At 39.9% G+C, this 27,667-nt stretch overlaps 1 protein-coding gene across 1 annotated transcript in view; it reads left to right on the top strand.

Moving 5' to 3' along the window:
* The first annotated feature begins 19,159 nt into the window (after positions 1-19,159).
* The window catches only part of ca16b (carbonic anhydrase XVI b), a 77,961-nt gene continuing 69,453 nt past the window's right edge, over positions 19,160-27,667 (top strand). The window contains exon 1 of the mRNA XM_070837629.1: positions 19,160-19,259. Within this exon, the coding sequence (XP_070693730.1) occupies positions 19,214-19,259 (46 nt within the window). The 5' untranslated portion in view covers positions 19,160-19,213. The remainder of the gene's footprint in view (positions 19,260-27,667) is intronic.

Below are 27,667 nucleotides of genomic sequence, written 5' to 3'. Positions count from 1 at the left end.
GCAGTAATAATGAAAGGAACGTGTGTGTGTGCCAAATGATGTGAATCAAATGCACACTTTGGAAAGCTATCATCAAATTGGGCAACTTCACATATTGCAAAACTCTTTCAGAAGATTTGTTGTTTTATTTCTTGTGTTTCGTGTTTATTTGGCTGTCTTCAGAGCAATCGCACCACCATTAGTTTTTCAGCTGTGAGTGGTTCCACCATATTCCCTATTAATCAGTGTGGTTCAAACAATCAGACTTTTTTTTTCCCCCTGCAATATCCTTTAGTAATGTTTTTAAACTATACTTTTTTATTGTGCGAGCGCTCAGCAAACCTGATAGAGGCACTATTCTATGTATGCATTTGCAACCCCTAGAGGCAGCTCCTTTTAAAGATGCCCTCTTGAATTTCCTTGTAAACAAAACAAAAGTTATTGTGTTTTTTAAGTTTTTCTGTGTTTTTTTTTAACCAAAATGCAATGCGAGTACCCTTAAGGCCTGGCAAACACATCGAATGCTTTTTCGTCCCTTTAATATTGTAAATGTTACACGGGATACTAGCTATCAGTCTTCCTCTTCCCTGCCTTTCCTGGCGCACTGCTGTTGGTCAGCAGAATAGTGTGAAATCAGAGGCAGGATGTGAATCACGTCACCTGCAGGCTTGCGTGTGTGCGCCTGCATCCTCATGCACAATACAGACAAGAAAGACCACCCCCTGGTAAAAACATTGATTAGTGGTGCTAGTAGTGGTCAGAAACTCAACAGGGTACCTTTCACACCTGCTTGATCAAACACTGATCCACAGCAGGGTGAAGATGTGCATGTAGAAGAAATATAAATCTACATTACCACCTATAGCCTGCTTCTCCCAACGGTTCAGTTGTATGTTGTTGCCATGAAATTGCAAGAAAATCTATTACTATTATGTGCATTTTGTTACATCTGTAATCATCAGTCCACCACTGAAAAGTGAGATCAGTTCCAAGGTTGACCCTCATGTCCACTAGATGCAGCTGCATTGATTTCCAGTTGTGCCACGGCTCTGTCTCACGTCTCCATCCAGATTTTGAATAGCATTTCAGAAGTGGAGCATCTTTAGTGGTCTATTCATCGGCAACCACATTGTTGTTCGGAGCTGCTTTTATGTTTGTTTTACAAGCATATCGAATACACATTTGCAGCTCATGTATGATCAATATGGGATCAGATACTTTGTGGCTGTCCTCTCTTCACTTTAATTACTCACCTAGAGCATGCCATCCTCTCCATCTTCTCTGTTTGTTTGTGCTTCATAGTGTGTATCAGCAGATGGAAGACGGCACCAGGTCCCGTCCTGCTTCCCAGTTACATTTGGACGTAAACACTAAATCAAAAACGAGGAAATCATCAATACATTTTATATGTATTCGCAAGTGAATTTCACACTTCAGAGAAGTGAGCTGCTCTGATTAAAAATAGACCCAGGGCGTAAAAATAGCTAAGCAGAGGAAAGAGCCGCCATTGAGATGGTCCATTCACACATCTGGTGCACGCTGGCAGCGTACCGATTGTTGGAGCAGCAACTGAAGCGTAACGACCAGTGGACATTACGGGTGAGGTCGACCTGTCTGGAGATGCAGGCATTCACGTTGAAGTTGGAATATTTCAGTTGATATGAGCTCAAGGTTATAAAAGCACAGTGCTTTGTCTCGTGTGATTATTGCAGTAATTTGACATTAATTGTGATTTAAACTGTTTATTTGTTTAACTTATGTTAATCAAGGCAATCAGTCATCAGTTCATTACTTGGGGTGTATGGTTGAGTTCACTTGGTCTTTCAGCCAAGATACTCCAAGCTGGTCACAGTTGCGTTTTTAATCATTTAGAATGACTCACAGCCACTTCACTCCAAATCATTTCATCAGTCGTAGCTACATCCAACCCCACACACACACACACACGCACACAATCACACAAACACACAAACAGAAAATGGATTCGACCAGGCTGGTTGAAACAAGGGGGGGAAAATGCTGTTGGGGAAACTAGTGTACTTATTTCCTGTGCTTCGTGACAATGGTGATTAATGTCAAGGCAATAAGGCACTGTCACTGAAGGACATATACTGCTGCACTCAAGGACTTGGCCATATCAATAAATGTCCTGTGTCCTTCACTCTCCACGTCCTCTTTCCCCTTAAACAATCTTGCCGTGATGTGATACTGTGTCAGCTTTACTTACAGCTGAACTGTCAGTCAACGTTGCCCTGTGGAGAGCCAAGACAATGGAACCTTCAGGCTCCCTCTTCCTGCATTGTGTTATTGTGGGTCAACAGAGCATGTGTTTGCTTTGTGCTCATAGTTTTTTTTGTTTCGTTTTTTTTTTCTTTTTCATTGTGAGCTACATTCAAGATTGTCTTTTTCAGAGGCGAGGACAAGCAAATTCTTTTTCAGAGGCGAGGAAAAGCAAATTCAAAAGTGGCTCTCCCATCCGCAAGGCTCATTTTGCCTGTCGTGAATTATGGCGACAATCACGGAAGATATAGGATTAGGCTGTGCATGTTTTATCAGGCTCAAGGTGCTCTGCAGAATGCAAAATAAGTGTGTTGAATGAGAGTCAAGTTGCGTTTGATGAATTAGATTTTAACTGTTGCATAAATTATCTTCTCGTTATGTTGAGCAGCTGTAGCAAATGCTGAAAATATAACTGTGCACATGTAAGTGTACTTCAGCTACCATGAATTTAGGTCACTTTTGGTTCAAAACACAGTCAGTACAGTCCATATACACATTTGGACAAAATTGTTGGTTCCCCTCTGTTAATGAAAGAAAAACCCACAATGGTCACTGAAATCACTTGAAACTTACAAAAGTAACAATGAATAAAAATTTGCTGGAAATTAACCATTGAAAATCAGCCATTACTTTTGAATTGTGGTTCAACAGAATTATTTAAAAAAAAAAAATAATAATGAAACAGGCCTGGACAAAAATGATGGTACCTCTATAAAAGATTGAAAATAATTTGACCAGAAGGACATGTTTAACTCAGGTGTGTCCTTTAATTTGGCATCACAGGTGTCTTCAAACTCATAATCAGTCAGTCTGCCTATTTAAAGGGTGACAAATAGTCACTGTGCTGTTTGGTGACATGGTGTGTACCACACTGAACATGGACCACAGAAAGCGAAGGAGAGAGTTGTCTCAGGAGATTAGAAAGAAAATTATAGACAAGCATGTTAAAGGTAAAGGCTATAAGACCATCTCCAAGCAGCTTGATGTTCCTGTGACAACAGTGGCACATATTATTCAGAAGTTTAAGATCCATGGGACTGTAGCCAACCTCCCTGGACGTGGCTGCAAGAGGAAAATTGATGATAAATTGAAGAGACGGATAGTTCGAATGGTATCCAAAGAGCCCAGAACAACCTCCAAAGAAATTAAAGGTGAACTCCAAGGCCAAGGTACATCAGTGTCAGATCGCACCATTCGTCGTTGTTTGAGCCAAAGTGGACTTCATGGGAGACGACCAAGGAGGACACCACTGTTGAAAGCAAATCATAAAAAAGTGAGACTGGAATTTGCGAAAATGCATATTGACAAGCCACAAAGCTTCTGGGAGAGTGTCCTTTGGACAGATGAGACAAAGCTGGAGCTTTTTGGTAAGGCACATCAACTCTATGTTCATAGACGTGAAGCATACCAAGAAAAGAACACTGTCCCTACTGTGAAACATGGAGGAGGCTCGGTTATGTTCTGGGGCTGCTTTGCTGCATCTGGCACAGGGTGTCTTGAATCTGTGCAAGGTACAATGAAATCTCAAGACTATCAAGGCATTCTGGAGAGAAATGTGCTGCCTAGTGTCAGAAAGCTTGGTCTCAGTCGCAGGTCATGGCTCTACCAACAGGATAACGACCCAAAACACACAGCCAAAAACACCCAAGAATGGCTAAGAGAAAAGCATTGGACTATTCTGAAGTGGCCTTCAATGAGCCCAGATCTAAATCCCATTGAACATCTGTGGAAGGAGCTGAAACATGCCATCTGGAGAAGACACCCTTCAAACCTGAGACAACTCACGAGGAGTGGGCCAAAATACCTGTTGACAGGTGCAGAAGTTTCATTGACAGTTACAGAAATCGTTTGATTGCAGTGATTGCCTCAAAAGGTTGTGCAACAAAATATTAAGTTATGGGTACCATCATTTTTGTCCAGGCCTGTTTCATTAGTTTGTTTTTTTTAAATAATTCTGTTGAACGACAATTCAAAAGTAATGGCTGATTTTGATTTTCAATACATTTTTATTTATTGTTACTTTTGTAAGTTTCAAGTGATTTCAGTGACCATTGTGGGTTTTTCTTTCATTAACAGAGGGGTACCAACAATTTTGTCCACATGTGTATATGTAGCTAGTTATTACCCAGTGCTTGACCCTCCACAGTGGCTATTACTGCCAAGACAGTAAGTGTTTTGTTCGAATGGAACAGCTGCAGAAAACTTAAAGTAAAATTGAAATTATATAATGTGTACCTGCTGGTGCTTTATAGAACAACCACCTGAAGGTTTTTTATTTATTTTTTTTATGCAACTGGAAGTGTTAATTGTGTCTTTTGTTTTCAGTAAGCTGGTTTTAAATGTATTGTTTTTTAAAATGTGTGCTAAAGATTTATTTTGACATAACTCGTCATGGTTTTATGCAAATCTTTTTATTTTTCTGTTACTTTCTAACCAGTATTGGGTTTTTGTGACAGATATCAATATATTTGACAATATATCTTTATGTTTTACATAAGTGCAAACATAATCGGAACATTTTATCCCTTAGATTTGGTTGGTAGGTAGATGTGACCAAGATATGAAATGACTGGAGTATTTTACAGTTTACAGCAGAATAAACTTTAATATAGCTCACTATGTGATGCCAACTCAATTTCTAAATAACTGCAAACACCTCTTTGAAATTTTTGTACTCAAATTTCTTGTTGCAAAAGACGATTATGTGACAGCACCAATATATGTGTGATGAGCTAATGTCGGCCACGTTACTCTTTACATACACAAATTGTAATGAAAATAGATACATAATCTAGTTATGAAAGTTGTTGTGAAGAGTAGTCACCTTAAAGTCACCTTTAAAAATGAGTTATATTTGGGTTGGCTGCTGTTATAATCAGCAATGTTGGCGCTGTAATTCCCAGCTTGGCTGTTGAGATCATTTTCCTGAACCAATTTAACTCGCTTTTCAAATTAGATTGATAGTAGACAAAATATTTCTCCCTGTTAAAGGCTAATCAGCCTCTACTTTGAACATTTTGACTGCAGGAAGTCTGAAAAGGTCCTTTTGTTAAGAGGGTGAAACAGCTGTTGCTACCTAACAGCCCAATACTAAAAGATTTAATGGTGCCATCTTCTCAATACTTACAGAGGATTAAGAAGCTTCCAATCACCAAAATTAGACAGGGATGCAGTTGTAAGTAAGGTAATTAAAGGCTAAACAAATCAACACACTGAAGCATTGACAAATTTGGACACCTGGAATGTAAATGTGTTCCTTATCACAGGAAATATGATAAGCTGGTTATATGATATCTTGTGTATGAAGATAAAGAAATGGATATATAACTAGAAATGTACCATAGTTCACCACACATGAGACTCAGACTTAGTGGAATAATAACTTATTAAGGGTCATTCAACATGAACCTTCCACCTAATGGTAAATAAAGAAGAATCGTCGTAATGAATTACACTTTGGCAGGCTATGAGTTTACCACCGAGTTGATATCCACTTTTCCACTCCAGTGCTAAACCCATTTCATTAATTCCTTGTCAAATGCGTTTTTTTCCCCTCCCTAAGTTAACACCCTGAGAGATCAGTCCCCAGGCTCTTTCCTTTGGGTTTAGAATGAGATTGATGCTCTGTTTGTTTCTCTCACACTCTTCGACTGTCTCTCTGGGAGCTTTCTCCATTTCCAGACAAAGCTCTGAAACAATAATAGAAGGTGGTCATTGGTATTTCACCATGTTACTAAAAAGACAGCAAAGCATTTTAGCTGGCCTTTTTCAGGTGCTTAATGTATTGTTTCTGAAAGCTTTCATTTGGATGTTTTAAAGAAGTCTGTGGTGTTGTAGAAATAACGGAGGCAGCTAGTGTGAAAATTTGCTGTTGGTTAATTTCAGAGAATTTCAAGTGAGAAGATGTGCTGAGTTAGATAGTTTTTTTTAGAGGCGGAACAGGAGTTTGGAGACTACCCTATCGATCCTGTTGACATGCTCCCCTTTGGGGAATGCAAATGTTTCTGTTCTTCAACACAAACATTCAAACCCTCCTGGTAGTGGAACCCTAATTAACTAGGGATTTGAATACCATGGCCTTTTCCTTTGACATTTTCATATTTCAGTAAGACATTGTTTAACGCTTCCTCAAAAAAGACAACTCACATATTTATTAGACAGTGAAAAAGGATTTGTATGACAGCATAGTCAACAGTTGAATTTGTTGAACGTTTGTAAAAAAAAAAAAACAACCTAAAATGCCTTCCAGTTGTTTGCTAGGTAATTTTAGCTGCACTGTTGCACAAATTCCTGCTCATCTGTCATAGTCTGGTGTGAGCTGAAGGTGTGACAGCTGCTGTATGTTGTTGTCACTGCTAATCTAAACCTCACAATACAACTGTTTACCACAGCGGAGGAGACCCATCCCCAGGTAACCACTAATCACTCAGGGATTCCAGAGATCATCTGTCTCCACAGTTAACAGCTAGCGCGAGGCAGGTGGGAGCTGGCAGCCACTCTGCCTCCACAGCCTCGCCGTTCTCAAGACGATTATATGTGTTGTTGTAATGTTTAGAATTAAAGGTCCCATATTCTGTGCCTTTTTTAAGGTCACATTTGTATTCAAAGTTCCCACTAGAAAAGGTTTATGTGGTTTAATGTTCAAAAAACACATTATTTTTCTCAAACCAGACATGGCCACTGCAGCTGTTTTCAGCCTCTGTCTGAACGCTCCGTTTTAGATAAACGGAACTGTCTGCTACTTCGCTCTCGCCTTTGACATCTTTGTGTTAGCGGGAGCTGGTGTTGGAGTGGAAACAACAATGGCAGACAGCGAGGTGAGTTCAGGAGGTTTTAAATGGGCGGGGACAGTTGGCCTGCTAAAGGGCTGGAGGAAATCACATGATCAGCAGATGCCCTCATGACATCATAAAGCGAGCCGAATCTAAACGGCCTGTTTTCACACACATTTACTGAAAGATGGAGCAGGAGAGAAAAAGAGAGGATGGTCTGATTTTGGAGTTTGGCGGTCTATAGGCACACCAGATACACATTCATGGTGACAAGGCATTAAAAACAGCATTTTGTATAATATGGGACCTTTTTTTAATGCTCTGAATAGGCTTCATGGTGCAAGTGACATTACTGAGTGCTATCTTGATAAAATGGAGTTTTTTTTATTACCATTATCATTTCGCTATGATCCATTACAGAAGGTATAACTGATTTGTGTACAGCAACAATTAGTTGATTCATCAGTTGGTTTGGTGATTATAAAATTACCAACTATTTTGAAAATTTTAGCCCATGATGGCATTCACTGGTTCCATCTTCTCACATTTTAAAGATTTAATGATAGATTGGACAAAATAAGACATTTGAAGACATCACTTTGAACTCTGGGCTGTTGTAATGGACTTTCTTTTACAATTTGTTTGATATTATATAGATAAAATGCGTAATGAATGAAGAAAATAATTTGCAGATTGATCAATAATGAGAGTAATCATTAGTTGCAGCCTTGGCTTTGTGATTTATGGGGAAAAAAACGTTATCCTTTCGTAAAGGTCAGGATTCAAAGGCTTATTCCAGTGCGTCTGTCATCTGAAGAGTGTCCTAATAGCCTCATTAATGTGTTATGATCAATTAACTGTAACCTGAAGTCAGGTCAGGCCCACATGAACTACAGCAGGCTATAAAAAGATGAAATAGGCACTTGGCCCTTGCTCATAACTGGAGCCAGTTTAGGCAAACAGAGCGCAAGTGTTTCCAACAGTGAATTAATGCATCCTCCTGTTCGGTAGTTGTGATTTCACCCAAAGTAGAAGTGCTGTAGATCAACAGATTACCACAGATGGTAAATAGCCGTATATACCTTGCTGCTGGAGTTAAAGTTATCGACGAAATATCAGTGATTCATAGTTGAGGGGGCAGTGTGAATTATGTCTCTAATATTTTAATACACGATAAAACAACTTCTGTTGCCAATATTTTTTTCATACCCACGGTGAAAAGTTTTGTTTTTCTAAGATGAATAAGATAGCTGTGGAATTTTAACCGCAACAGAATATGTTTTGAATATAATCTTATATTAGAATAAAACGTTTTCTCACAAACTGGAGAAAAAACATGGCCATAGCATTTTTGTTACCACCCCTAGGTTCCTTAGACAACGCTTAAAAGCCTGGACGTGGGTTGATTGTGGCACTGCAACTTCCCAAACAATTACTTTTTCAGTGAATCGTTTAGTCTGTAAACTGTCAGAAAATGGTGAAAAAAAGTCCCAAGGTGACATCTCCAAATTCAAATAACATTTTCAAACAGTCTAAAAGAGTGACACTCACTTTACTATCTTCGAAAACAGAGAAAAAAAGCATCAAATCCTCACATTTGGGGCGTTGAATCAAAGGACATTTGGCATTTTTGCTCGAGAAATGACTTGAAGGATCAATCTTCCCTTTTGAACACTGTCCTGTGTTTTCTTGGACCAGCATTTATCAGATCTGAAGAAGTGCAGCTAAATGCAGTCGCACGTTGGCTTCACCACTCAGCTGTGGTGTTGCTGCTTGATTAGAGTCATTACCTTGACTCACAGCCAAGTGCTGCTCAATTCAGTGCTGTTTTTCGGCCTTTGTTTGCTCCCGCTCTTGTGTGCATTAGATCTCATGTTTATGGGCCTTGGATTTGTTTCGCTGTGAGTTTGACTGGATGTAGGTGACGAAATTAGTGCCAAGGTGGCTTCAATAAGTTTGATGTTAATTTGTATTGTCGTCTATTGATATTGTCGACTGTTGAATGACCAGAATGGGATACATTCAGACAACCACCAGGCGGACAAGTATGTCAGCGAGGCCAATCAAGAGTGCGAGTGTTGAGGAGCTGGGGTCTGAGCAGATGTTCTCATTTGTCATGAGTGATACGTTGGCATAGATGATGGGTACTGTAATAGTCTTGTAATCCCTTTTGGTTAATTAGCGGCCATCTTTATCAGACATTTCTTGCTGTGCATTACCTCTAGAGTTAATCAGCGGGAGCATGTTCGTATTGTTTGGACCACAGCTATACAACTGTACCTTTCCATGATTGTAAGAGTGTCCTTTCTTTCCCTCTCAACAACTTTATATTCAGACTTGAGACCCTCAGACTTGCTAATGACTTGATAATGATTGGTGTTTTTTTTCTTTTTTCTTTTCTTTGCTCATCTTAGACAATGTCAGGATTCAATTCACAGCAAAATTAATCATTTTGAACAGTTGGAAACAAATACTGTAATTTTAGTTGCCAAAAAATGAGCCTCCTGTAGTTTGCCTCATTCCCACTGTCAGTATCTTGGTGTGAAAAACAAATTATTTCATTGTCTTGAACTTCCTCACTTACATTTTAGCATGCTATTTTCGGGCTATGTAATGATACAAAACCTGATGGCAATGAATACATCATGAATACTCAAAGCTTCTGAGGGCATGACAAATATCGGCTTATTGTGCAAAAGAAACTCACATTTAATTTAAAGGGAGCATGGGCTGTTTATTTTTGGTGTAATTTGGCAAAGAATCCATATTAAGCTATTGGCATGCGGTAATTCAAGTAGTCTAAGACAAAATTAGTGTGTCGCACCTCCTCCGCTCTGTTTTCTCTGATCGGAAACTTTGGCCAATTACAAGTCCTTTCAGAGACAGAATACCCCTATTGGCCATTCTACAAACACTGATTCAACTCAAGCAACTCAAAAATGGAAGAAGCAAACATGAGTCTGCATCGGCAAAGCATTTCAGATGGACCTTTTGTAATGAAGCTGCGATCTTCATTATCCTGTAAAATCTTAATGTGCTGCAGTTGTTTGCTAGGTTGTGTAATTGATGTTGTGCTGCTGATGGTTATGATTTACAGCTATGATCAAAACAATAAGATGGAGGCTCCTAAGCAGGTGAACACGGCTGTAGAGACAAAAAAACAAAAAAACAAACCAGATGATATAGCTTGCATATTGCTGCTTTTTGGCAAAGATGGCACAGTTTAAAATGGAGGCTCACACCAGCATTTTCTTGTTGTAAGTACAGTAGGTGTTGCCTTTACTGTGGTTTCCATTCACGCGCTGTGGCGACCCCATCTCTCGCTAAAATCCGCCTAAAGTCCCTCTGTGATCCCTGCCAAATACAGCGGTCAAGCTGCTGCAGCCGAGCACCAGCGCTCGTGAGTGGCTTTGTTGAAATTTGCTGTTAGTTTAGCCTTCTGCTAACTGTAGCCAAAGACCAGTGCACGTTTAGGTAGCTACCCAGCGTTAGAGCCTTGAATCGGAGTATATCAGGGCCTATTAAAGGGCCTTTACGGGTCAACACAAAGAAAATAGGGCAGTCATTTTCATTGAACCGCCGTTATACAGTGGGATGACAATTTCGGTCAGGATGATTGAAGCATTTATCTGTGCGTGAAGTGCTGCACATGGCCATGCTTGTGTGCAGGGAGGGGCTTAGGACAGAGTCGGGAGAGCTGCAGGAGGAGAGCTGTATTTTTCACATTTTTATTTCATTCTGCCTGCCCAGCTTTAAATAATAAATTAAACTTGAAAAAAAAGTGTAATTTGAGACATTATCCAAAGGAATCACGGACCCAGCATGCAGTAAATACACTGCTAATTACCAGTTCACACTGTAGTCGTCACATGAGTGTGTTCCAGTTTCATTCTATTATATCATAAGAAGCTCAAACGGTATTGTCTTTTGTACTTCCTGCTCTCATGATGCAGTGTGAAATGCATGCTGGACCCTTCTGATCTAGCTGTTCTCTGTGGTAGAGTTCTACAAAATAAATGCCTCTCCTCACTGGAGCCAAACTGTATTTACATGCTTGTCCTTGTAAAGTTGGAGACAAATGTTGCACAATAAACTTTACATACTAGCGAGGCTGCTTTACAGGCTGTTACAGAGGTATTGCTCTTCATGGTTTTATTTATCATTTCTAAATTCAGCCTTCAAGTATTGATTAGAGTTCAACATCAAAAGGCATTTAAAGGGGAAGGGAGGAGGTCTGACTTCTTGTATAGCCCCGGGCAGGCATGAAGAGCCTGCTTGGAAGTGATGCATACTAAGTCCTACAGTAGTGTAGTGGTGTTATTTATGGATAACATTGAGTCATTTGGCCAGTGAGCTGAAGGATAGGAATTTTTCATCAGTACTAGGCAGATGTTTTCTTGTAAAGCAGGTAATTGATTCCACATATTTTCTTGAATTTGTGGCTTTACCATAGAAGAATTTTACAACTGCCATTTTGTCTATGGTTTTCTCTGAATCACCTTACTGTAGCGACACCGTACTTTTTCAGGCTAGGTGTCCCTGAGCGGTGATCAAATCACTGGCCTGCTGGTATCAGTGTCACGCTCTACCTGTTGAGTGAGATGGGCCCATTTTACATTGCCAGTAATCAACCATCACCATTCATGAACACCAGTAATGTGTGAGGAGGGTAATGGATCCACCAGAGGCAGCCGAATGTGTTTCAGAATCAATAACTAGACAATTCATGCAGGGCTGCACACCGTGTCCTGAGGAATGACCTCATAAGCTCTTGGCACTTAGGCGATCCAATTGCCACATATTGAAAATTGAAAACCTCACTTTACACAGTAAATTTTCTTGACAATGTCAGGGCTGTTATGTACAGTCCTGCCACTGTGCGTGGAGACGCGTCTGAGGATTGTTTATTGTAGTCTGTGAAGGGAACAAGCTATAGCTGGTCTAGTAAAGAGGTCACTAGCCCTGAATTTGTTTAATCTTGTTAATGGTTTTCATCAGAGCGCCTGATGCACTCAATCAGTGAATGTGCCAGCTATTTAATGTGCTTAATTCACTGCAACAGCATTACCCTAGAAGCACATTCAACGGTAGATTGACACAATTCAGATTTACACCATTATTTCACTATTTTGGAGGAGTAACCATAGATTCAGCCAGTATGTGGGCGTCCGTGGTAAACATTAGCTCCTCCACAGGAAGTCATGCAGTTTTAATTCATAAAAGAGCTAGTTTTGGTCAGACAATAGAACAATAGTTCTTTACCAGCTTCTTATGAATAGAGAATAAATACCAGGATGTTTGTTTTTTTCTATTCTCTTTTTTTTCAATCCAAGGAAGACTGAATACACAGGAGACTTTCAATCAGACCTTTTTCGCCCACATTCTCTATGAAAGTCTGACATTTGATGTACTGTGTTTCTCACTTATCCCTTGTAGTAAAAGGTTGAAGAACAGTGTAACACATGACATATTGTACTGCTCAGGCCTCATCACCTCTAACTTCTGTAATATTACCGCACAGATAATATGAAACAATATACCTTTTTTTTTTTTTTAAGAGGAGAAAAACTGCAGGAAATGCCAAGCGACTGAACTGAGAGTGGGTTGAGACTGGAAGACACATTTGGATTTGATTATAATGAGATGGCATTATCCACTTTCCACCAGATAAGTTTTGAGAAAGGACTGCAGAGCAAGTGTTACATAATGAGAGAGCCAAGCATGCCTCCTTTGCCCTTCCTCCTATTCTGCTTGCTTTGTTCCCTAATGAAACACAAACAAAAAAAATGTTTTCTGTTAGGCAGGAGGTCCAAGGCTGTATTGCACACAATGCCTTCGTGCATGTGTGTGTGTGCGGCTGGTGTGTGTTTGGCAGTATTTTGGACTTATTTAAAAGTTGGTATTTGAGTTTCTGCCACTTCACTATTTCTACTTGTCTTTACATCTCACTGTGAAGTTGTATTTTAGGCTTGCAGAGCCCGGCATGGCATTGACAAACACATCTCCTCTCGGCTCTGTTGAATGTGCAGTCGCGCTTCCTGTCAATTAACATGATGAACAAAAAGCCAGACAGGTCTTGACATGCACACAGACGTACTCATACATGCCAAAAAAAGAGAAAAGATTAAGACATAGTGTCATGGGAAATTTTCAAATGAGATTTCTTTCTTATTTTTTTTATTTGAGTTTTATTTTCCATCGAGCCATTCAAGGAGCAGTGTTAAGTCTAGACTAATGGGCTTAATTTTACTGTAATATGGCTACTTTTCTTTGGCCCAAGGGTGCTGATGCCCTCTTTGCTGAAACAGGCTGTTTGTTTTTTAGCTGTGTAGGCCTAAATATCAGCATTGGGAATTGAGTTGTTGTTTTATTATTTCTGAGCTTGATGTTTTAGCCTCGACTCACCCTGTGCCGTATCATTGGCTGATCTTGGCAGTTCTCGTGTTCCCGAGGTCCTTGATGTGACTCAAACACTTCCGGGGATATCTCACCACATCGCCCACTTCCAGAGGAATGAGAAACACATGCACTCCTCTTACCCCCTCTCTGCTTTACAGAAGAACCCCCCCGACCTCGTTTTACCACTGTGATCTGTACAAGTAACCGTGTAAAGCTCAAAACACTGCTGATTGAGTCAGGTATTTGTCATTGGACATAAAATGAGAACATTTGTGTGTTTGTCATAAATACATGTGTTAGTAATTCACCAAAACCGAAAGCTAAGCAGATGTCCTTCCATTTGACAGTTGACTCAATGCATTGCAGATGAGACTGTACAGACAGCAGCTGCCTGTTCCACAGTGTGCAAATTTGTTCTTTGTATACACAGCAATTTTGCATCAAGAGCCTGCCCTTTATCTACTCGTGATGCCTGTGAAAAATGCAGCTCGTTTCTGTTTAGCACAAATTTAGACAGAATAATGTAAAAGTTGTTTAGACTGTAGTTTGTCTAATTAGTACATTTAATGATATGCCTTCTCTCTCCCTCTAATTAAAGGACAAGTGGAGAAAAAGGGGATGGGTGAAATTGAATGAGTTGTGCTTCCCTCTTCCCTCAATAACTACCGTGGAAGTGTCTGCCTATGTAACTGTATGAATGTAAAGCAGGCCGATGCTGAAGGAGAATGTGAAAGATAACAACGCTGACTGACGTGTCAGAGAAGTATTCACTTCATTCAAACACATTTGTTACAGGCGATCCATATAGAAAGCGTTTTTAGAAGCGCTTTTGCTGTCCGTCACTCGTGTGTCTGATGGAGCAGATTTGCTTCCCTTTTATCAAATGAATCAATCCACATTGATTATGGAAAGCCCAACAGCTTAAAAACACAATTTTCAACACAGTGACAAAACGCCACCAAGAGTTTAACCATGAGCAAACGATGTGTCGATTTTTCACACGCTGACAACATTGACAACGCTGATAACATTTGATTGATGCCATTGATAATGCCAATATCTTGATAACATGTTGACAACATGCCATATTGTTTGCATGTGGTTAACATGTAGGGGGCGTGTTGTCAACAAGTTGAAAATTGCTTGTAGGCTTTCGATTGTTCGGATTGGATGACAGAAAGCTAACTCACCGCTCATGTCTTAGTTAGTTACTATTCACTGGTTGAAGAGCGTCTGGTCGACTAATGAAGTAATGCCGGGACACATTAAATGTTGAAGAGTGAAGAGTGCAAGTGAGTTAAGTTGGCTTTCCCTTGATAATTAAGTTAAAGAAACTTATAATGTCCTTCCACAACACAAAGTAACATCAGTGCTCTTTGGCTACAAAGGATTTCAGCTGTGCTACCGCCACGTGTCATTCTCAGTTAGGAAGATTGGGTTAGGGTCAGGGTCAGTCTTGACAACTCCAAGACCAGTAATGAATTGATCCTACTAACATGTAACCAGCCTGATATAGCCTAGTCCTCAGTGCCATAGATCTTGTTTTTTGGCCAAACGTGCAAAAGCACATCAATCAGCCACACTAATGTTTCTTTGTGACATGTTCCTTCATTACCATTAACACAGGCTTTGTAATTTGTTTTGAGTCAATCCCACACCTCCTGTAATTACTCACTAATGCTCTCGGCTGAAAATAGCCCTGGACAAATTTACTCTATTTTCTCCTATTGTTGTACTAAAAAACTACAGTGCCTGTCTGTTTTTAAGAAATTATTTTTCCTTCAGTCAGAAGGGAAAGTGTGATAACAAAATGAGTATGGGTTAAAATAATAGATTAGTTAATGATGCCTCGTGTTTGAGCCTAATTAATTCTTACTTATTTCCATCAGGTGGTGGTAAACTCACAAGCAGCAGAAGAGCCTATAATCTGCACGTCTGCCTGTATCTTGAACAAGTTATTCAAAACAACTACATATCATGAAAAACAGGCCCTATTTATCCATCTTCAGCATTTTTATTAATCATTAAGTCGCATCATGTGAGTGGAATCAAACCTTTTTAGCACATCTGAGTCTGTTTCTGTATATATGATGATCAGCTAAAAAGCATCAACACTATTTTTGGTAGAAAGAAGATGGGTGTTAATTAATTAATAATGAATCTGGAATAAATTAAGCGATTATACAATCTGTAGTGGAAGAAAATGACAATAGAAGCATTAACCAACTACTGCAGTTGTGAGCTTTGAACATGAGGCTTCAGACAATATGTTGTTTAAAACCCCTCAACAGCAAATAATGCTTAATTTAAATGTGTGTTTTACTCCTCCTAATGTACACCATCTCTCCACCACCCTTTGTTTACCCAAATTGCATGGACATTGTAACTGGATGCATTTGATAGCTTAATCTATCCCCAAATAATCCTCCTGCTGACATGGATGTGCCAGTCTGGCTTTCCTTCACATACCTGATGCGAAGATTGGTGATGATTGATATTTTGACTCTGGCCCCCAATGACTAATGCAAGTTAAACGCTCCTGTGGTCGTTGTTAGGCTGATGTTTTTCAAGGGCTCTCAGGGGTTCTTGGCTTGTTGTTGAGTGTGATATTATGGAACAAATAGCAGGGCTTAATGGTGGTGTAGATGATTTAACTTCCCTCAGGGCAATAAAAAAAAAAAGGAAAATGAATTTGTTCACCCAGACATTGTACAAGGTGTTCTGTAGGTGTTTTAAAGCCTTGTATTTCCTCTCAGCTCCCTAAAAGCATCAAGGCAGTCGTAAAAATCAGGCAAAATGTCCCAATGTCCAATGCGAAAATACCTTTTAGGCCAAACTTTCTATATGGAAGATCTCATTTAAATTACCGGTTAACCTACATAATTGCTATTCACTTGTGTCTTTTAGATTTAAAATTTATGAATGTTGTTTGAGCGCAGCACGGCTCTCCTCAGTCTCCTTCGGGCCAAGCACCGACTGTGTTGTCTGCTCTGCTGTATCAGAGATGCTGTGGCTTTAATCCTTTGCCCACAGGGGACGGCTGACATGGATGAGTGTAAACTGTTGACATGGTGCTGTCTCCTATGCTCTCTGATCAAAGACGGTGTAGCCCTCCTGTTTCACGACCTGCCTTCAAATATGCTCCAAGTCTCTGCCACATAGAGACTCCCTCCCTGTCTGCTCCACACTTTATGTTAACCCGTGTTTTCCCGTTGTGAATTCATGCTTCTCATAATAACAAAACACCCATTTATGGCTTCACCCATGTAGCCTCTGACCTACCTCCAAGCAATGAATATGATTTGGATGTAAGTGGCTCATACCATAGTGGAGACCATTTTTGGAGACAGCAGAGCGCTGACTTTAAGTGCAAGGAAAGACTTGAGCTGATGTAGTGCTTAGTTTAATTAATCCCCGGTAATGATGCAACTATTAGTAAGAGCTGAGCTTGTCTTAAGTGGCTGGAGGTGTGTGTGTGTGTGTGCGTGTGTGTGAGAGAGTGTGTGTGCATGTGTGTTTGCATTTGATGTGCGCAGATGCTGATCAAGCTAACAACTGACTGTTTAAAAGTGGTTTAGGTTCAGTGAGTCCAGGGAGTTCTTAAGTTACCTTTTAACCTCATGAGACTACTAACGACTGTGATATACAGCAGTTGTCATGGTTACAGTGTCATGATGCAGTATTGCATTTGCTTATACAATAAGAGGAGACAACTCCTGTTACAACTCCTTTTTACAATGTTGTGGAAAATCCATAAAACCAGCCTAATCTTTAGCTGCATTAGATAATCCCATGTAGTTTATATAGATATTATTTGTAATATCATGCTGACAACAGCTTTTATGTAGTGCAGCCTGTTTTTAGGTTGTTGCAACCCGAGTGTTTAAGTATTTTTATTTTCTACTGCCACTCTTTTGCTGAACTGGTGCTGAGACACTTGCAAATAGACTGATTTTGTACTTTGGAACATTTTGGATGTGATTTTCACTGTTGTGCCAAGCTGCATGTTTGTAAAGGCAACTCTGTGAGGAGTTTTAAAATGGTGAACACAGTATTGAGTCCAATGTGTAATCAGTTGTACAAAAAACTGGGATCTGAATGAATTTGAAAACTGTATCTCAGCAAGCAGCAGTGATTTCTGCCTCCATTTTGAGTCTGGTAGATTGTCATTGCTTTAGTTATTCCTGCCATTCCCTTTTCCACAGAAACAATGTGCATGCCCAATTGTTGGCACCGTTCAGCAGGAGGGAACCAATATTAGCCAAAATGTCTCCAGGTCTTGAATGCCACAGTGGCTTTTGACTGCGTTAAGCAACACAAAACAGTCCTGTTTTGCTTGTGCACCTGGTTGACAATGGCTTCACCCAGACATTTTCTTCTCCACTGGCACATGCTGCTTCTGTCGTGCAGGATATTTTCCCCAGTGATTTTGATTATTGCAAGTCTGGGACTATAAATGCCCCAGGGATTGCATATGCTTAAGGATAAATTGTGCCCCTACTATTCGCTGTAATTCTGTTGACAATGTTTGATTTCTTTCGGGCAAGCCAAAGAGACATTTGTGCCCAGAAGTCATGGGACTGATATTCTACTCTCCTGGTAATGTAGGCTGCCTGAATTTTACTAAATCAAGTTACCACATAGGAGCTTCGCAGGGAAGCTGTTGTAGCATTATTATATTCATGCATATATTGCATACATATTGACTGGCCATGTCTATTTAAGGTTGTTTTTTTTCCCTGTATGGTCTAGCAACTGCTGTGACGAATTTGATTGATTGTAGCTGTAAAAGAGCAAGCTGCATCAGAGGGGTTGTAGGAGAAGCTGCTATTGTTTTCTGCAGATGCCTGATGGTGATGATCATTACTGCCCATTAAGGCTTTGTGTCGAATGGTGGCACCTGGGCTGAAAGAAAGGGATGGTTGTATTTTTTTTTGTTCCACATAGTTACGACTGTTGATCCTGCTTCTGTTTCCACTGGTTGAGTTTGTGAGGGTAAAGTTCAGGAAACTGAAATTGGCCAGAATAACCAGAGAGACCCAATGATAGTGGGTAAACGTTATTCCAGCATAAGAGCGTTTCAATCGCTATCACCACTGTCAGTCCGTAGAGCTGCAAATTGGGAGACGGTTTGAGGCACTTTGACTGAATGTTTCTATCAAGATAAAAGATTGGTAGTTTAACTGCAATCTACAATTTTGTTCAAATATATCTTTAAAATTATGTTTAAGTAGGTGTTTCACAATTCACAGCCCATTTGCAAAAGGGAGCTTGGATGATTCTGAAAAACCCTGGATTTCATTTGTTTCAGTGTTAAATTCAGTGCCTCTATAAAAAAGTATATATATATATATATATATATACATATATATTACTGCAAAATCTTCATTTGACAACTACAGTGTGGTTATAGTATTGTTAAGATAAGAATTGGAAACATAGCAAAATAAAAACAAACAACAGTGGAACACTGAATTGAACATCAGTTTAAGATTTGGAAAGACTTTAAGGAGATGGGACACTTCTGGAGTTGGAATCTGTATTCAAGAAGTTTAATTTTAAGATAATTTTTATTATTTTCTTTATAAATCTCTCACCATGTCGCCAAGTGTGGGCATCAGCCATATACATTTTCTCAGCCATGTACTGTTGAATAAGTTTCCATATTTGTTCAGGCTTCTCTTCCCCTGTGGATTTTCTGACCTCTGTCTCTGCCTCCCACAGTTGCATCAGGTGGCCACCCTCACCATGCTGGAGACGGGCACCATGGGAGCACTGGCGTAATGAGGGAGAGGAGGGCAGCTGGTGACCCCTACTGGTCCTATTCAGGTGAGCTCTCATTTGTGCGCGGTCCAGAGCCCTCAGTAGGAGGGGAAATGCATTTCTTTGACTTGCTCACCTCTTCTCTATCTTGCCTCTCTATCATTTTCTTATTTTTGTCCACCATTTTGCCAGTAACCCCTATTCCCTCCACGCTGCTGTGGCCAGAAGGGCTGAATTAGGTATTTAGTATTCATATAATAGTATACCTATACTGTATGTTTTCATTACTCTTAATCACTCTTATTAATCTGATGCGCTGGAGAGAAGACAACGCTGACATACAGCAAAATGAGCTGGTGCACAGAATATGTTGGAGCCAGCATCATTAACCACAAATGATGAGTTGACTTGATTTAAAATGTATTAATTTATCTATTCATTACTAGGCTTGGATCAGGCATGCAAATTGTGTGACTTGAAATGCAGGAGAATCAATTTACGTACATGTGCATGTAATTTAATAAAAACCTGGCAGTTGTAAAAATTACTCTTCATCAACATCAATGGTTACAAATACGAAGTGTGTGTAAACACTAAACACTAAAAAAGGATGACTGTGACCTCCAGTATGTCACCCTTGGTTGGTGCAGTTGCCGGCTGCCTTCAGCAGACCTCCATCTTTATTGAGTTATATTTAAAAAAAAGTCCAAAATACACCAGACCTAGCTTTGAAAACCTAGTTTTTTTTAAAGTCCTTCCCATATTATTGATAATATGCATGCTTTTAATGCCAAAGTAAGTGCTTCTGGGAATTAAGGCAGGCCTCGTCCCCTAATCTCTCAGCCATCTAACAAACTGAACAAACTGGTAAGATGGATGGATATGGCAGCCCAGACTCAACATTCAGCTGTACGCTCTAATGGATGATTCATTATGTGCACTTTCATGCTTGTAAATATTCACAGAAGTGTGTGTTTGCGTGTGTGTATTTGGGTGGTAAAGTTGGGGTGTGAAAGTGGCAAATTATGTGTAAACTCTGTTCACTGAACTCTTTAACCCTTTAACGTCCTCACCAAGAAAAAAGCAATGAAAAAATGTATTCTTTATATATTTTATTTCCTTGGGGCGCTAATTACAAAAATCAATGTTTTTTTTATGAACAGACCCCACATTTTTTGAAATATTGGCCTCTACCAAACGGTTGAGATGTCGTAAGTAAAACATGTTTTCAATAAGATATAGTGAGTCAAAATGTGCTCTACCATATGGTTGAGCAGAAGGTTAAAGGGTGAAGGGGCAGCAGCTGAGTTATAAGCCCTAGAAAGTTGTAGTTTTTTGGGTTTTTTTCAAAGTCTGCAAATAGCAAATCTAGCAAAATAGATATGAAAATAGTTTTTTAAGTGCATATGTCAATAGCTTTGACTGTGACCGTGAAAGGGATTTTGTTTATACTGCTTATGCAGCAATTATCATCTTCAACTCTTCACTCGAGGACTCTAAAGGCCACCAACAAGCAGACTTTTACAATGTTCATGCAGTAAACTAGTTTTGCATCCACTCACCTATGAATTAAATATTTAGGTACCATAAAGGTTCCTCATAAAAAAGAAATCCATGAGAAAATGGCTCCCTCTGCACTATAAATTCCTTTTTTCTTAATAGCATGTGTGTGTTTTTTACATGTTTAGGCAGGTGTTTGCAGTCCAGGAGCTGTGTTTTTTTGCTAAGTACCAGTTCTGATAAGCGCACATCAATGTTCTCTTAGAGCACTGCTTCACATTCAGCTATATGTATTCACACTCAAGTGCAAACACAGCCCTCTGTTGGTCATTGTGCAGCTCCGGTGGGAAATAGGGGTTATGTGCTCAGATGGAGGGCACCTCATTGGGAGAGCTCAGGAAGCGAGGAGCAGTGGGTAAAATTATATTTACAGGTTTCAAGGTCCAAAAACATCACCTAGCAAATAACTAACTTGGTCCCTCTGCTATTGGAGTGAATCACAGCTCTGAAAATGATTGTACTGATGGAATATTTTGTCTTTGGTGCTGCTGTTGTGGGAAAAAAAACATGTATCTGTGTGTGTGTATGCATGTACATCAGGGTTGATTTAGACTTTTTTGGTGAACTTAAAAGCCTCATCTTTCATTTGGCATAATGTCATGTATGCCATGTTTGTGTGCAGAGTTGCATGCATACTTAGCAAGAGGCAGGGTGGTAATTGGGAGGAGATAAAATCTCTTGATGTTTTGTAAAAATTTTAAAAAAGGGGGGGTGGACAAAAATGAACAAACACCGGGTTGGGGAACTGGCTGTAGGGGAATAATTCTGGACATTTATTTCAGGCCCATGCAGAGCACTAATTCCTACCAGTGAAGGCAGCTGGCTGAGTGTACTGAGAAAAAGGGAAGCATTGAGGGAACACAGAAATGTCCATTGCTTTGGAAAGGTAATTAGTGGCTAAGGCTGTGAATGGGGGACAGACAAGCGTGCCTTAGCAGCTAAATGGTTATTAAGGGCATTTGCTCGGTGCAAGTGAGTGTAAAAGAAATGCACACAGTAGGGCTTGCCTGAAGCTGGAAGGTGCTGGTGCAAGGCAGACTTTAGCTTATAGACACATACACACATAGAGTACAGGCAGAGTGTATAGAGGGAGCTTATCACTCAATGTTTTGCACAAACTTCCCACACTTTTCACTGTGTATCCTACAGTCGACTGAGCTGTTTGAAGCGTGTGGAACAATACAACACTCAGAAACTGGAGCAGTAGCAAATAAAACTGAGAAACAATTTCGGCTGTTTCATAAATCTTTTGTTTTTGATCTGATTAGATTTTTTCAGGTGTCAAAATTGCAAAGCATATCTGGTGGAAAGATATAAAACTCTGCCACACTGATCGCTTATGCAATGCTTTAAACTTGTGGTAATATGTGACATAATGGTTTGAGTTTTTAACAAGGCATAATGATATTAAAGTCATCAGTATGAAAATATCTTCCATAGTTTTCATGATGAGAAGCATTACTAAGCCCTTGTATGTTGCACATCAGCCCAGTGCACTCCAATGAGGAATGAGGCTCACGGTGCAATGAGAGCTCTTATCGCTCTGTGACACGTCATCGTCCTGTGTGCTTTGGTTATGAACCTCAATGTAAGTAACCTCGAAACCTACACCCTGAAATTTGATTAAAAGTTATTTAAGGCATGGGGTGTGTGTGTGTGGAGGCATTTTTCATAAGAGGGATGATATCATACTCCCCATAAGACTCCCACAGGAACAGGGCTATGCATCATTTCCCCTTTTTATATCTCTGCAGGTTTTCACATCATCTCTGTTAGTTTCTCTGGCTTCCTCTATTGGTAGTTTGATGTTTTTGCCCAATATAGGCAGTAGTTTGCGTTTGATTGCACTCTTGTTGATTTATTGTTCTAGTTTAATTACAGCACAACAGTTGGAGTACCTTAATGTGCGTTTGCAGAAGCATTACGCTTGATCCCCTCTATCAGTGTGTAGAATGAAAAACAAAAAAAGAAAACCAAGCAAAGCAGTGATGCTACTAGATGTAGAAAAATATTGATTAACGTCAACTCCACACTCGATTTATTTATTTTTTTAAAATTTTCACTGCATTACGACGTTTTGTCAATTCTGAATTAACTCGCATGTCATATCAGACTGATGTGAAGCAATTATGCCTAATGAAAGTTTTATGCTCTTCCTGTGCTCACTGTGAGATTTATGATTTTGGTTAGAAAAAAATAAAATAACCACGCGCAGTTTGAGAAATTGAAAACGCAGGAAAGTGCACAAATCATTTAGATGATACGGTAGTCTACCTCCACAAATGAATAAGATAGATATTTACACACTACATATCAGTGATTTTTCACATTTGTAACTCACTCAAAGCTCTGCGCTTTGCACGGATAGAGCTCCCACCGTCTGTTTTCATCCAGTAGTCATGGATGTTTGGATGGAAGCCACCCTGACAAGCTGTTGTAGCCACTGAAAGAGCCTGTGATTGTCTGATACGTGTGGATTATATTTCCTCTCAGCTTGACTGTTTTATTCCACTTCACTGTGGTTGCCCGTGATCATTAGCAATCTTTCCACTCATGTCTCACATAATGAAGTGAATGAAGTGTCATTTCCAATCAATTGCTATGTTGATCCATCTTAATTAGTACTTTAGACTAGAGGAAGCAAAACAAGATTAGGTAACTCACTGTTCTTGATTGCCAGGGCTGTTGATTTTGGCTTTGAATTAACCCACAATTTTACTGCTGCATGCACTTTTGTACCTTGTTATTATATTTCTTCATGATCTATCTCGTTGTTCTCGTAATTTTTTGGGGGAAAAATATGTAACTAAAAATTGCACTCATTATGTACTCCCAGTTAAAATAAAACATGCCAATCATACATTATTATGCAGTTTTACAACTGATCTCATTTACAGAAATCGAGACGGAGGATTGTTTGGACAAATCACACCGCAGGATTTTAGTGCAGAGTTTTGGTTTGATTAAAATGTGACTATGCCTCTCAGGTTGGTTAGTTTTGACATGTTAAACCCTCTGATTCATATAACCTTAAATTGGCTGGGTTCTTGTGAAGGCAGTGCACTTTGTCTCTTGCGGCTTGGCACCCCCCTACAAAGGCTGGAGGGAAAAGAGCAATGCCATGTTGTCATGGTGCCCGACAGAAAGAGCTCTGCCTCCTGGAGGTAATGAATTGAGAGGAGGATTGCTCCCGGTAGACCTCCACGTATAAGAGGCACTTGACTTTAAAGCAAAGCTCCCCGACTATGTGACTGTACGGGGGGTATGCATGGAGGGTAAAGCATGGGGCATTCAGGGAAATCCTTTGGGGATGAAGATAAAAATGCCAGCCTAACGCATGTTCTCTGATGAGAAAGATGAAGGTAATATTTGCACGGAGCTCCGGAGATCTCGCCACGCTCCTATAAAAAATGATGTTTTGCTCCTGATTGTTTTGAGACAATCAAATAATGGATATTAAAGCAATTGTGGGGGTTGTTGTGTATCATGAATCATGATGCACAATTTTTGTTGTCCAAATGAACACTACAAAGCAATTGTTTAATCAGATTTCTGCCAGGATGAAATACTTAGAATGGCAGCTGAAGATCACATTTAAATTTCATTTCCAGTTATTATGCAGTCCAATGACATTACCATGAACCAGACGATGTGTCCTTTGATGTTTTTTCAAACAATTTAAGTAGTCTGATTCTCAGAAGGGGGTGTTTTTTTTTTTTTGGTTTTTTTTTAGGAGCTGCACCATTTTGTGCATTAGCCAGTCAAAAATGTACATTAGCAGGTCCTTAGGTGAATAAAAGCTATTGTCAGGGCTTTTAAACATCACCTTTGTGTTATCATTCATCTGGTCATGGTGTCTACCAAATGTATTCCATTCAAATAAAAGTTTGAGTCTGTTCAAATGACCAAAACCTTGCATTGATTCTTGCTTGCTAAAACCTAGTTAAGCCTGTAAAGTATGTAGGTTTTCCCGCTGATGTTTCATTTTCAAAAAAATCTTAATTTACATGTTTTTAGCTGCTACGATATGGTGTAGCATTGTACGTTAGCATTTAGTAAGTGATGTTATATACTAAATCAGTCAGTTAGAGCAACTCTTTTCAGGATTCTGGGATTTGAGGGCAGCACACACACTGACAGAGTATGACGAGCGCTAAAACCTCTGCATCCTTTGTGCTCTATGTAAGCCTGCACACTGCCGGGGTCGTAACAAACGTCACAGCCAGCTGACACATGTCAGCTGTCCAGAAAAGCAGCAATTTTATCGCATTCAATCTTGACTGGCACATTGTGGCTACTGTACCCTGACCACTACTTCTGTCTGTCTGTACGGTGCATTGGAGTGTGCTACAGGTGTCAGCTGACGCAATGCTACGTGACATGGTTGGTTTGTGTTGCACTTTAGAACTGTCTCCCCTTTTCCCTTTGTTCTGAGCAGAGGAATAGTGTTCATTTACAGTAGAGCCAAAACATTAAGATCTTTTCAACTTTGTTGTGCTCATCCTCCAACATTCCTCTGCTGCCTCCTGCAGCCACAGTGCTCTCTGGACTTGATTAATTTCCTCCTCCTGGGAGAACAGAGAGAGATTCATCTGTCTCACACGCCGGCATTTGTAGTCACAGCCATTCTCTGTGATGATGGAAGCTTAACACAACATCATCTATATTCCTCCAGTCTTGCTGATTTGTTGTATCAACCTGTAGTTGTACCTGCACTCATTTTCTGAGAAAATGAGAGGTGCAGGAACACTAATTATTAAAAATGAATTTTTGCTGGGGCCCAAGCTGACTCATTATTCATCTTGGTTATTGCTAGCAGTTTGGATCACCCTTCGTGTGCCAGAATTGGTCCATTTGTCTCTGTCAGGGGTAGGCCCTTGACAGATGTGCCAATATGGCTGCCGAAGTTCTGTGCTGGGGGAGAGGCATCTTAATTCTCCATGATGTATCACACTGGCAGCAACCAATTTAGCAGAATTGAGCTCCAAATCATCTAACTTCCCACTGCTTCTGACAATCTGTTTCCCTTCTCTAGATGATGTAAATATATTAAGGGTGGAAATAAATTAGGGATTTCGACACCCTGAGCTAATACTCTACCAGCGAGTTTTTGTTGGAGTTGATTGTTTATATTGTCACATTGGCACGTCCAAAGAACAGTGTTCTGGGACTGTACCACCAGGATACATAAAGGCCGAGTGGACAGCAACAATGATAAATACTGCCACATTTTCTGGTCTCCCTTTTAGGGTAGGTTGACGTGCTGGACTGACAGGTTTGTTGTGTAAACCTAATTAATTTGATTTCAGGTGTCACATGGTGTTGGTGTGTGCCTTTTGGCTGCACATTAGGCCTAGTTGGTGGCTCCAGTCCAACTTAATGGATGTGGACATTGCCGGCCTGCTGGGACTGCAATATTGAGGAAGAGTGAGATTGCCAGCCCACAGGTTTCCTCCCTAATGTGGTTATGCTGATGAGCTGGAATGAGCTAGCTAGCAGCTCAGCAATTTTTTTTAAACTCATAATCATGATGACTTACTTTGTAATGAGTACATTACACTCCCCCACCCTCACCCAGAGGGGAGGAGTCAACTGTAGGGGGCAAGGCTGTAATTCTGGCGTAATGGCACAGCGTTGGAAGATGCACACTGCTTTCCTTGAATTATAAAACAACGTGTGATTGACAGTCATATGTTCAAATGCTGTGATGCATGTTTGCATAGAATTGCGCTGCAAGCCACTGAGTAATAACTGTATAGAAGCTACTGATAGCATTTAGTAGTGCATCAGTTCTAGATCACTGGCGTTCCCAGGCTTGTTATATCGTTTATTTTGTGCTACTATCTCTCCAGTTTGCTGAATTACACCACTAACTATTGATTCCTGTCTGGATTCTAAATTATAAGGACACTTGCTGTGTAAACATGTAGTCATTGTAGTCCCTGCTTAGCTTGCAGAACAACTGCAACATGGAAGAGTAATGGCTGCTGAGGGGGTGAGCTGAGTTTGGAGAGGGCAATAGCTCAGAGTGTTTTCAAGCCTTTAGTTGTGCTGTGTGATTTTTGTGAGTTAATGGTATCAGGTGGGTGGGTGATGTTTTTTTTGTTTTGTTTTAAAGACTGTCTCTGTAAGTTAAATATATGGAGACATTTGTCGGCCTAATCGCGTAAATAGTGGATCTCTCTGCGAACTCAGACATTTATGTTAATTTAGGGTGATCCAGCTTCATATTTTAACAATAGTAGGCGGAAAGAAGATCACTCGGGCCCATCAATCTTCATGTTGTAGTGTCTCATTACTCATGTAAGTAAGAACTTGTATATCTGCAAGGGGTAATAAAAAAAGTAGATTTATGTATGTTTGTATGAAGTTATTGGGCTAGAAGCTGTTCTTTGCTTTCTAAAATGTGTGACAGTCTAAACCTTTAGTGCAATATGTAAATTACCTCACTGATTATTTATTAATATTTTTCAGGTTTTTTGAAAATGACGCTTTTTGTCCATTCACCACGAGATTTATAAATGGACCCTTTGATTGAACTGAGCAGAAATAGTCCTCATGTTGGAAAATATTGTGAATGTAGTAATGAGTCTAGTTTCCTGAATTATAAATAGAGCCATTTCCCTGTTATTTTCACTTTTAAAAATGCATTTTTAGCTTCAAGCAGCCGAGGGAAACCAGAGGGCAAAGGCCCACTTTGTCAATCATCCATGTGCACACCACTGCTTCTGCTATTTCAGACATTAGCTTCTGTGGCGACATCACCAAGCGCATATTTTCATTTCATTTAGTTATCGCTTAACTCAAGCTGGACAGCTATTTTATTTTTTTTTGGTACATCAGTAGGAAGAAGGCGTAGATGAGGTGCAACAAAGGGAGTCAGTGAAGCGGAATTGAGAATCAGAATTTGTACT

Source organism: Pempheris klunzingeri, chromosome 2, assembly GCF_042242105.1.
Source record: "Pempheris klunzingeri isolate RE-2024b chromosome 2, fPemKlu1.hap1, whole genome shotgun sequence".
Taxonomy (NCBI): domain Eukaryota; kingdom Metazoa; phylum Chordata; class Actinopteri; order Acropomatiformes; family Pempheridae; genus Pempheris; species Pempheris klunzingeri.
The sequence above is the reverse complement of the archived record's forward strand: the minus strand, read 5'-3'. Positions and strand labels throughout refer to the sequence as shown.